The following is a 10,949-nucleotide window of genomic DNA, read 5'->3' as shown; positions in this document are numbered from 1 at the left end:
CCTAAGAGAATGATACTTGCATCAATTCAACACATCGTCCAATAGCATGTACCAAGATGCGGCGGTATTTTGGAAATGTCCCTTCATGAGATGAGCTTTTTGGATTGCCGAACAAAGTAGGCGTTTATACCAACAATGCCATACCAAAACACCTCATGTATAGCAATATCCATCGCCATTGATATCAAAATCTATGCACACCCAGAAATCAAATAAATATCCCGCAAGAAATGAGTACCCCACAAGACCAACCTTAAGGTCCGGGTTTCTACCTAGTATCCAGCATGTTATATCTGTGCCTATGTGGCTCTGAATTTCTCGAGCCCTCCCTCTGCAGTAACCAAGAACAACTACCACGGCACCTCCTTCCCATCATACTGATTAAACCCTGGATTCTCCTCCCAACCAGGCACACGGATATTCAGAAACTTCCCATTCTGCTCTGTCGTGGCATTCCGCACCATATCAACAACCGCCTCCGCGCCTATTTCCGGGGGAAGGTCCGCGCGAGAACCACCCAGGTCCGTTTGAAGCCACTTCGTAGTCAGCTATCAGTTACTCAAAAGAGGGGATAAAAGGAAACGTACGCCCGGGCTTAGGGATAGAAAGGTGAACCCTTCTTGGGCGTAGGCCTGGGCGTATTGCACCGTCAACATGTTCAATGCTGCTTTGGTGATTTTGTATGCTGGGACGGGCATGGATTCGAAGGTTGACGACTTGCTCATGGATCCCAGAGTCGTTGATCTGTGCAATCAGTATCTATTCAGCTAGAATGATGATAGGCCGGGAGGTATACATATTGGCAACGACCTTCCTGTCTCCCTGTCGCAAAAGAGGGAGAAATGCCGTGGTTACTTGATGGGCACCAGTAACATTCGTATTGAATGTATCGTTTAGGTTGTCCCTACAATATCAGTACAGGTCTAATAGAATCGAAAACTCGATTAAAGAATGAATACATCGCTTCCAATCCACCCTTAGTAACCGGCATCACGCCCGCATTGTTAATCAAAACATCCAGTCCTCTTCCAGAAAGATAATCTTTGACATTTACAACCGCTTCCTGTAGGCTTTTGGTATCTGTCACATCCATAGGTACGAATCCGACCCGGCCAGAAGAGCCGTTAACCAAGTCCCGGAGACGCGACGAATTGTCCTGGCGGGATGTGGCAATAACAGCACCGACAACAGAGGATGGAAGTGAGGCCAGGCGAGATACTAGGGCTAGTCCGAGCCCGCGTGAGGAGCCGGTAATGAGGTATGTGGCCATGGTTGGGTTGATGTGGATGGACGGTTGAGATGAGGTTGGGATGAAGTGCGATGATGTATGCTGACAAATTATGCAGATTATGCGGGTATGTATCAAGCTACTATGTACTATGAATGCTTCGTTACTTGTCTCTCAGCATCTAGTTCCTCTTGCACGGGCTGCCGTTCCTCTCTTGCAGAGACGAACCAGATTCCCGAGGTCCACAGAATCAAGGCGACCGAACAGCCCACCATCGCCCACATTCCCCGCGTAAAGCGCGGTGCCAGATCTGCGGAGTAGAATAGAATGCTCCACCACGCATTGACCGCATTATTCCCCAGGTTCATGCTGGCAATAACTACAGACCGTTGTCGTGCATCCTGCAATCGCATGGCATCGTTGCACCATGCAAAGAATGTGGCTTGGCAAGCGTACACCGCTCCCGCCCAGTAGTATGCCCCGAAAACGGTCGCAGTCGAGTTAAAACGGGTCAAGATCAAGACCGAGGTCACGATGCCGGTGATTCCGATGAAATAGCCAACCATATACCGCTTTCCGCGTAGGATATCCGTCAACCAGGACCAGAACAGGGTCGATATGATGCCAACCGCCGGAACGCCAGTAGGGTAGTTGTTCAATTGAGCGACCGAGTAATGAATTGTCGGATGCGCCTTCATGTACAGAGCTAGTAAAGTATTACTGGAAAATGATTCGGTTTCTCCCGCAATGACCCAAAGAATCACGAACCCCCACCAGTACCAGGTAGTAAAGAGCCGTTTGATGAACATGAGATCCAGCGGGGCTTTATCGGCATTGACTTCAGGCAGGCGAGAGATAGCCAAATTGCGTTCCGATTCTGTCAGATACGGGGCTCGCGTCGTGGCCGGGGTATCGGGAAACAGGAATAAGCCGTAGATCGCGATTGGCAACGTGATGAGACCATCGATCTAGATTGTAAATCTCAGTGCACACAATGTAATACAAGATAACTTACGACAAATAACCATCTCCATCCCGACATTCCCGACGCACCATCCAGCGACGAATGTATGCCAGTCTGGATAAACCCCCCAAACATCGTCCCCGCTAATCCCGAGGCCGTAAAGATGCCACTTCGTTTCCCCAATTCACGTTCTGTATACCATGATCCCAGGATATAATGCGTTCCAGAAAACGTACTAGCTTCCGCCACGCCTAAAAAGAACCGGATCGCCATGATACCCTGAGGATTATGCACCGCGGCCGTGATCATCGTAAGCCCACCCCAGAAAAGAACCATGGCCGGAAAGAAGTAGCGCGGCCGGACGTAAGTCACTGCCAGATTGGACGGGATCTGACCGATAATGTAACCGACGGTAAAGACAGTGTTGATGACATTGAGCTGGTTGCCGTGAAAGGCGAGCTCCTCCTGCATGCCAGACACATACGCATTGGTCAAATTGGAGCGATCGAGGTAATTAAAGAAGTAAGTGACACAGCAGAAGGAGAGAATAAAGAAGTCGATCTTCCATAGTAGCCGGCGCTCGGGTGATAGGGTTGCGAAGCATCCCATGTTGCTGCCCACGAAGATGATAGAGAGATGCAATCACCCGGATTATAGAGTAATTGTTTTCAGTATAAACTCAGCGGGGGTCAGTTAAGCACCGGGAAAGATCTTCGCGTCTTCTTTCTTATCGCTGTCGGTTTGGATGGCTTCATAGTCTGTTGGGATTGGTCGGATAACGTAGTATTCCGGTTGATATTACCGTAAAGCGCGCATTAAATGCCCAAACAGTCTTTCCGATGCTATCCAGAGATCCTTGAATGCCTCATGGTGGGAATAATTTGCCGTGTTGGCTGTCTGTTCTATGCAACAAAGTAATGAGACTGACTTTCGGCGACCTCGGTTCATCCAAACTTTTCTGCCATACACCACCGCCTGCTTCTCTCAATTTTCACACCCACGTCACCAGCAGAAAACTTGCATTTCACAGCCTCAAACGACAAGAGACTGACTGACTGACTCGGGATCAGGATGCCTTCTGTTTGTATGCTCTCGTCCCTATCTATGTCTGCAGTTGCCGGAATCCAGTGGTTGTCTCTCCCAACAGTATGGGAGCGTCGGACTTGAGCGCCGCGAGCCCGCGGGCCTTCGCTGACCGAGGGATCAACGCCAACAACGATAGTAACGATGATGTGCGATCGATCTGGTCCGAAAAGAGCACTCACATAGACGGTCAGAATGATTTGCGGTTTTGGAAGTCAAATTCGCAGCACAGTATCCCTTCCCCGGACGACCAACGCCATCGGGGCCCGGATGCCCCTGACGATTCGCCCGATCGACCGACGACACAGTTCAGTTTCTACTCCCCCGGGCTGGAATATGCCATTCATGCGTCCGATTTGAATTCTTTGGCTACAACGCATCAGTCAGTGAGCGACCTGTTGGAAAATGGAGAGGCTGGGGATGTGTGGTGGATAAATGCCATTGCGCCGTCCATGGAAGATATTGAATGGCTCTCCAAAGTCTTCGGGATCCATCCATTGACGACTGAGGATATCGGAGTACAGGAGACACGAGAAAAAATTGAGCTGTTTGGCCACTACTATTTTGTTTCACTACGGTCGTCCCATCCGAACCGCAGAGTCGGAGGGACGAGTTGGTCGATTCTAAACCAGTATGCCCTCGTCTTCCGGGGTGGCATTATCAGTGTCACTTTTGGACCTAGTCCACATGCGGCAAATGTGCGCAGTCGCATAATGGAGCACAAGAGTCACCTGGCGTTGACCAGTGACTGGATATGTTATGCACTTATGTAGGTTTTTCTACTCTGCCGACTGAAACGGACTGAGACTGACAAGAAAGTGATGATATCGTGGACGGATTCGGTCCGTCTATTCGCAAGGTCCAACAAGGCATTGAGACCATGGACGACAGCTTTGCCATAACACGCCCAGACGATATCAGTCTGGTGCTGCAACAGATCTACAAGTGTCGCAAGGAGATTATCCGCATCCGCCGTCTCCTGACTGACAAGACCGATGTGATCAAGAGTTTCGCGCGGCGCTGCGACGAACGCTGCTTCATCACGCCTTCATGCGAAGTCGTGGTATATCTCAGTGATATCCAGGATCACGTCCTAACGATGATGTCCAATCTGGCCCACTCTGAACAAATGCTGTCCGGATCGCAAATGAAGTATGTGGAACAGTTGTCCATGGACAACAACCGCACGCGCAACACAACTCTGGACACGCTGAGCAAGCTTACAGTTCTGGGGACCATGTTCGTGCCGATGCAGGCGCTCATCAGCTCGTTTGGCATGAACGTGGAGGTTCCGGGGCAGGAAGTGTCGGGGGTGGCTTGGTGGTTTGGGATTATTGGAGGACTGGCTGCTGTGGTGATTGTATGTTTGGCACTCGCGAAGCTAAGACGATGGATATAATCGTACATAATCTTGTTATTAATAGTACGTTCTCACGAAATGAATATATCTTCGTGGTTCCCATAGTCCGCGAACCGCATATATATTCCGGGTATTCCACAGCGCACCCCCACAACCAAGTCCGACATTACTCTACCAGGCATCTTCCTTCCAGCTTATTATTCATTGCCACTGCAGCAGTGCCATTGAACTGCCGTATACACAGCCGATAACAACGTGCAAATAATGCAAACACCACAAACATGCTCATCAGCGGGGAATTGCGTCATGTTTAGCTCTGAATCAAACATTCCAAATGCTGCCATGTTGTATATAAGTTGCTTTGGAGCCATTGTAGCCTAAACACAGTAGAAGAGACTTCCCACTAAAATCTATTACAGAATTGCAATGGCACTCTCCGTCGCAATCGCTGGAGCTGCCGGCCATCTAGGCCAGCATATCGCGGCCGCTTTCCTTTCCCCCCCGTTCCAAGATGCCTTTTCCCGAATTATTTTCCTCTCGCGAAGCGAACAAGGCAGCTCGTCCCCATTGGCAAAGTATAAGTCCCACAACAAGGTGGTATTCCGACAATACGATGAAAAAAATCCCAAGTCCGCGTTGGACGGCGTGCACATCCTCGTCAACGCTGTCGGCGCAACCGGCCACGACTTTAAAGAGAAACTCCTCCGCGCTCTCCCCGGATCTGACGTTCGACTGTATTTTCCGTCAGAGTTTGGGGTCGATCACTATGTGCATGACTTTCCGCACGGAGAGTGGGACAGGAAGAAGAAGCATGATGCCCTGGCGCGAGAGATTGTTCCTAACGTGAAGGTGTGCCGGGTATTTTGTGGTTTGTTCCTGGAGGATAGTATCGGGCCGTGGTTTGGTCTGAACACCAAGTATGGGAAGTATGAGGGCGTTGGATCTTCGAAGAGTCCTGTGTCGTTCACGGCGTTGGATGACGTGGGGAGATCAGTTGCACAATTGGCCGCGAAGCCTCCTGACCAGATCCCGGGGAAGGTGCATATCGGTGGTGATACGCGGAGTATCGCAGAGGTTGCCCAGATAATGGAACAGGCTGGTGCTGGGAAGATCGAAGTGAGTGAGGTCGGCCTGAACGAGTATAAGGCCGAAACGACAAAGGATACCTCGTCTACCGATCCGGCGAAATTCCTGCGGTTCCTGATGGGCGAAAGAAAAATTGAGCATACCACGCAGGGAATGGGGAATAGTAATGAGGGTGTTAATCCAGGCGAGAGCGTGTGGAAATGGAAGCGATTGGAGGAATTGGCGAAAGAGACTGGAGGGAAACCATGGGGAGACTATGAGTGGTCTTGATGTATAGGTTTTAAGTAATAAACCTCAAGAATAACCATTTACGTCAACAAATGGGCTTGTGGTTTAGTGGTATAATACCCCCTTAGCATGGGGGTGGTCCGGGGTTCGATTCCCCGCGAGTCCATTTTTTTTTGCATTTTCTTTTTGCGCAGACAAATAACGAATAGGTTGAAAATAAAATTAAAACCCTCTTGATGGGAGAGGTAAGAATTATTAGGGGCTATAATGGCCAGCTCCGTCATACCTACTGGCACAATTATCTATTCTATTCTCGCCTCGAAAAAGAACCGTGGAAGGAGTTTTCGCGAAGGGACACCGGCCCTGATTCAGCCACAATATTCACTGTGTTTTGGTGCCATTATGAGCGAAGAAAGAAGGCAACGTAGCAGCTGAAGATAATGGAAATATCTTTGGAAGAGGTCGTCCACAACTGAAATATCTTTTGAGGCGGGTATTCAAAACCCTAAGAAAGGGTCGGACTTGCTCCCACACCAGCTGTGTCTCTCCTGCTGATCTGTTATAGGCATAAGCATGCTCTTGTGATCTGCACTATCAGGTTCACCATTTATGCTTGAGAATATGCAAGACAGGGTCCTAATTCGAGCAAGCTTATTTTAGACAGATCAGTGAAAAGTTCAAAAAGGCCGGCACATTACATTGAGACGGGGAATATAGGTGGCGGTTACCTTGACAGCTGCAGTGAATTCACTGGTAATAATCAGCTCTGCGAACGAAGAGAAACTAAAAAGAGAGCAGCTTATTTACTTGCGATTTTGGCTATATTGTATATATCCGAGAAGCAGCGAGATACATCACGTTGCCGGAAATATATATAGAAAAAAGACGGGGCATAGGAATGTACGATATTAGAGGCTACACAATTGGTGGGCTAGGGAAAGGAAAAGTGATAAATTGATGTAGTGAGCTGGATTACAGGCGGTATAGCTCATCGCATAAAGGAATGATCCATTTGGAACATCCTGTATAACTGCAAGAAAAGTAGGCATTCTGCTTGAGCACAAGGGGGATATATGCCTACAAAGATTTCTATCATTGATACTCTGTAAGTCACTTGGAATACGTGAAGCTTTATCAGCAAAGAGTCACGAGTTGCGTCTATAATTGAGCTCTACGAGCTTGGTGGGCAAAGATAACACGAAAGAGGGCATAAGCGCCTGCCTAATCCAATGGCTTGATAATAGGATCTCAAAACTGAGACAGTAGACCAGAACCAAAGAAGACCAAAAAAAAAAAAACATACCCAAGCAAAAAGACACTGCCAAATAGACCTCAGTATAGTTCGTCCTTCTGTGACGCCTACTGTCGTTCACCATTCTGTGCAATGCGTTTGAGGGCGTTTGCGACCCTCCCCAGAACCCGAATCAGCGATTGCATATCATACAGATGATAAAGAATGCCGATGGCGTCCATATCCTCTATGATGCCGTAATATATCGGGGGAGGATTTGGCGTTGCTGGTGTTGGTGCTCTTGTTGCCAGAGCTGTAGTTGTATTTAATGATTGTCTTCTTCAGTCGGGTGAGTCGTTGTACTTCCTCATCATCTTCTCGCCCATTTCTCAGCTTCAAGAAACCGCGAACAAAGATGATCGTTGCATCTCATGCGGTGGCCAAGTAGTTCAGATGATCGCCTTCTTTTGGTCATGAATCCGAGCACGGTACCTGTTACCCAGCGAGGGTATCTATTGCCGAGTAAGAACACCTTTGCACTGTGGACAAGCTATTGACAGCCTGGATATTGCAGGTATGATGTGCTATGAGTGCGCAAAGCGGTTGTAGAGTATAAGTAACTTCCATTTAAGAAGATACCGCCTAGCTACTGCTCGCTAACAGCACCGCCCCATCAGTTCAACTGTTGAAGTCCACCACAATCCGTCCAGCTACTTCTCCTTTTCGCAGTCTTTCCACAGCCTCTGGCAACCGATCTAATGGATATACCTCGCAAATTGTCTTCAACATTCCCCGTCGAGCAAAATCCAACGCGGCCGCCGTGTCGCGACGACTCCCAACCAGCGTGCCTTTGACTGTCAGGTTGCGGAAGACGAACGTGTTTGGGTCCTCTCCGATGAAGATTGTGCCCGTCGGTGCCAGTCCAATGCACATTACTATCGCCCCAACGCGTGTACCTATATATGACACGGCTGTCTTATAAGCTGCTGGCGCAGTTACGAAGACACCATGGGCCCCGACGCGGTCAGCCACATTGATAACTGCCTTTGCGGGGTCACTCGTTTCGCGGAAGTCGATAAATGCCTCTGCTCCCATCTCCAATGCCAGCGTCCGCTTCGCTGAGCCTGTGTCCACCACGATTGGCCGGATGCCCATCGCCTTGGCCATCTGCACGCCTTGGATCCCCACGCCTCCACCACCACCGGGGAACACGGCCCAATTGCCTGGACTGAGACCCGACTCGCGCAGGGACCGGTATACGGTACTAGCGCTGCACATGATGGGGGCGGCTACTTCGTCAGGGACACCGTCTGGGATAGGAGAGGCGTATCGTGCGGGTGAGACGATAAACTGTTGGTACGTCCCGGCAGCAGCCAGACCGGTTAGAACTGCACCAGGGCAGTATGTTTCTTTATCGTCCCAGCAGAGGTCGCAGTTGTTGCAGGTGTCAAGGATGGGCTTGATACCGGCGCGATCACCGACTCGGAAGGTCTTGACGTTGGCGCCAACCTGGACGACGACACCAGCGCCTTCATGACCCGGGGAGCGGACGCCAAATGCTGACATTGGTGGGGTACCCAGATCAGCCGCCATCAAGTGCACATCAGAGGAGCAAAGACCGGTGGCATTGAGGCGAATAAGGATCTCATCAGGGCCGGGGGTCGGAACGGGGACAGTTTCGACACGGACTTCGAAATTAGGCCCTTCATTAATCACGACACCGGCCTTGCAGTGCGTAGGAACTACTACTGGGATAGTATGCGATGGAGAAGGCTTGGTGTTGGTTGTCGCGACCATTTTGTCGGGATACCGAAATCTGCAGATATGACGGCGATAGGCAAAGAAGTCGGACTTATTTATACCGATCTCTACGCGGAATCAGTCCGCTTCCCCTCATTTTCCTTGTTCATATTGTTGAGACTTGGACCGTATATCCGGAACTACTGCAGGACAAGAACTTGCGGGGCGGCTATACCTCGGAGTGTCTCCCGTTGCGGATATTTGAGTCTATACCATTCTCTGGTCTATACAAAGCTGAAAGAGCATTATTCAACGTATTAACAAAGACAACGAAACAGTTAATCCCAGACAAGCCATCCTGTCGAACCGATCACTATTAAAGCCACCATCCCGGTAAGCACGCCCGCCCCGGCTCTGTCCTTCGTCGTGATATCCATCGTCAAACTAGAAGGCTTCGGTTCTGGTGGCGTTGACCCACCACCGGGGTTGCCTTTACTGGTTCCACCGTGCTCGTCGGTCACCGGGGGATCAACACGACTGATCAGATTCGACTGAATGACTTCGAGCGCTGCCATTTGCAGTCCAACATCTTCCTCACCCTCCCATTTCCTGGTTACCCACTTCTGCCCACAGGCTAGACCGTCATCTCCACCGGTGCAGGTTTCCGCAGCTGCTTCAGCGGATGCACGCAGAAGAGGCATTACATGATCATATGTGAAGGGAGCCATCTGAGTCGAAGAGGCCATCCAGCGCGCCGTGTAACCTTTGAAACCGCGCTGGTCAACCTGACAAGTGTCGACCGGCTCGCAGGCGCGCTCGTACATGACCGAATCGGTGAAGAAGGCGGCCGTTGTAGCGTTGAGGATATTCTGTGTTCGTTCTTTCCAGACGGGATCACCTTCGGTGAAATTGAACATTGTCGCTGCGCCTAAGAGATACACCCCCGAATTGTACGTCCACTCAATGCGGTTGAATTCCGAACAGTTTTGTCGATCATCAGCCCCGTCCCAGAACTGATATTCGTCCGTCATGAAACCAACGCTCTTGGTCCAGTCCCAGATGCGGTCCGCCCAGTCGGCATACGTTTGATTGCCGGTGTATTTGGCTAAACGCGCGGCCAGGTTGAAGAAGCATCCGTTTGAGATTGTGTTTTTATAATCGTACCCGTTGTTGAAAGTGAATATTTGCCATTTTAGCCCTCCGGAGCAACTCCCTGTGTCCCAACGAGCTGCCTGGGTATTGAAAACAGCCTGCGCCATAGCCAACCACCCAGGTTTGTCGTCCGGTGGATTGGGATAGTTGCGCTCCGCGGCGGACATGGCCGCAAAGGCCCAAAAACTCTGGTCATCGTTCCCTTCGGTCCGTGTCTGGTTCTCAGGCATGAATGTCCCCTCGCCTCCAGCTTGCCAGAGAATAGCCTGCGTTGTGATATCGTTCCAGGTGTCATCGCCGGTATAGAACCAATAATCGACTAGCGATGCGAACATCGCGCCGGCTTCCCACCAGTAGTACGGGTCCGGGAGGTTTCCCGGATTGTCGCCAGGGTTCATACCGGTATAGTATGAGAGCATATTCGTCGCGACTTGCCTGGAGACCGATTTGATCGAATCTGTTCAGTTAGTTTCTTTCTCTTCTTTTCTTTTGCGCCATGTTTGAACATACCTGGATCATCCACGTCCAGTTCGACCGCCGCCGCGGTCGAGAGAAGAAGAAGCCATGATATGCGCATGACTATCCTGAACTAACAATAACACTATTGAAACAGAACAAATGGACAAAACAGAATGAGAATCAAGATCTAATGAGTACGAGTGAAAGACAGTCTATGTTGTGAGGTGGGATGGGGAGATCTCAACGTCAACATTCCATGCAAGAATGTCCCTGGCAGGGCAACGCGCGACATTCCCTGGATCATTTCTGGATCAGTGCAACGTGCCTGAAATCTGACAATCTGTTTGTCTGGGACCGCTGTATACTGACCGACCATTACGCGCTCACCCATGGTTTTGTGTTGCAATGTTGCAGTTGT

At 50.1% G+C, this 10,949-nt stretch overlaps 6 protein-coding genes and 1 non-coding gene across 7 annotated transcripts; 3 read left to right on the top strand and 4 right to left on the bottom strand.

The window, feature by feature from the left end:
• Positions 1-350: 350 nt before the first annotated feature.
• On the bottom strand, positions 351-1,270 carry EURHEDRAFT_461310 (NAD(P)-binding protein; the record flags this gene model as incomplete). The annotated part of the gene is made up of 4 exons (XM_040784710.1): positions 351-536; positions 588-744; positions 797-904; positions 960-1,270. 4 exons carry the CDS (start codon positions 1,268-1,270, stop codon positions 351-353), a joined length of 762 nt encoding a protein of 253 aa, XP_040636561.1.
• A 107-nt stretch (positions 1,271-1,377) lies between these two features.
• Positions 1,378-3,195, bottom strand: EURHEDRAFT_532557 (putative MFS pantothenate transporter; the record flags this gene model as incomplete). The annotated part of the gene is made up of 2 exons (XM_040787224.1): positions 2,244-3,195; positions 1,378-2,196 (listed from the first exon to the last, which is right to left on the bottom strand). Exons 1-2 carry the CDS (start codon positions 2,799-2,801, stop codon positions 1,378-1,380), a joined length of 1,377 nt encoding a protein of 458 aa, XP_040636560.1. The 5' UTR covers positions 2,802-3,195.
• On the top strand, positions 3,072-4,868 carry EURHEDRAFT_169380 (magnesium transporter CorA family protein). Its single transcript, XM_040777836.1, has 2 exons — positions 3,072-4,044; positions 4,095-4,868. The coding sequence occupies exons 1-2, from the start codon at positions 3,341-3,343 to the stop codon at positions 4,672-4,674; spliced, it is 1,284 nt and encodes a 427-aa protein (XP_040636559.1). The 5' UTR covers positions 3,072-3,340; the 3' UTR covers positions 4,675-4,868.
• A 193-nt stretch (positions 4,869-5,061) lies between these two features.
• EURHEDRAFT_404689 (isoflavone reductase family protein) lies at positions 5,062-5,991 on the top strand (the record flags this gene model as incomplete). The annotated part of the gene is made up of 1 exon (XM_040780330.1): positions 5,062-5,991. One exon carries the CDS (start codon positions 5,062-5,064, stop codon positions 5,989-5,991), a length of 930 nt encoding a protein of 309 aa, XP_040636558.1.
• Positions 5,992-6,043: 52 nt separating this feature from the next.
• Positions 6,044-6,115, top strand: EURHEDRAFT_t130. Its single transcript has one exon. It is a non-coding gene; the product is annotated as a tRNA-Ala (tRNA).
• A 1,743-nt stretch (positions 6,116-7,858) lies between these two features.
• On the bottom strand, positions 7,859-8,977 carry EURHEDRAFT_517175 (zinc-dependent alcohol dehydrogenase; the record flags this gene model as incomplete). Its single annotated transcript, XM_040786541.1, has 1 exon — positions 7,859-8,977. The coding sequence occupies one exon, from the start codon at positions 8,975-8,977 to the stop codon at positions 7,859-7,861; it is 1,119 nt and encodes a 372-aa protein (XP_040636557.1).
• A 281-nt stretch (positions 8,978-9,258) lies between these two features.
• Positions 9,259-10,649, bottom strand: EURHEDRAFT_517174 (glycoside hydrolase family 76 protein; the record flags this gene model as incomplete). Its single annotated transcript, XM_040786540.1, has 2 exons — positions 9,259-10,529; positions 10,583-10,649. 2 exons carry the CDS (start codon positions 10,647-10,649, stop codon positions 9,259-9,261), a joined length of 1,338 nt encoding a protein of 445 aa, XP_040636556.1.
• Between the last annotated feature and the right edge of the window lie 300 nt (positions 10,650-10,949).

The sequence above is a fragment of the Aspergillus ruber genome (assembly GCF_000600275.1).
Source record: "Aspergillus ruber CBS 135680 unplaced genomic scaffold scaffold00024, whole genome shotgun sequence".
Taxonomy (NCBI): domain Eukaryota; kingdom Fungi; phylum Ascomycota; class Eurotiomycetes; order Eurotiales; family Aspergillaceae; genus Aspergillus; species Aspergillus ruber.
This window is presented reverse-complemented; position numbering and strand designations above follow the sequence as displayed.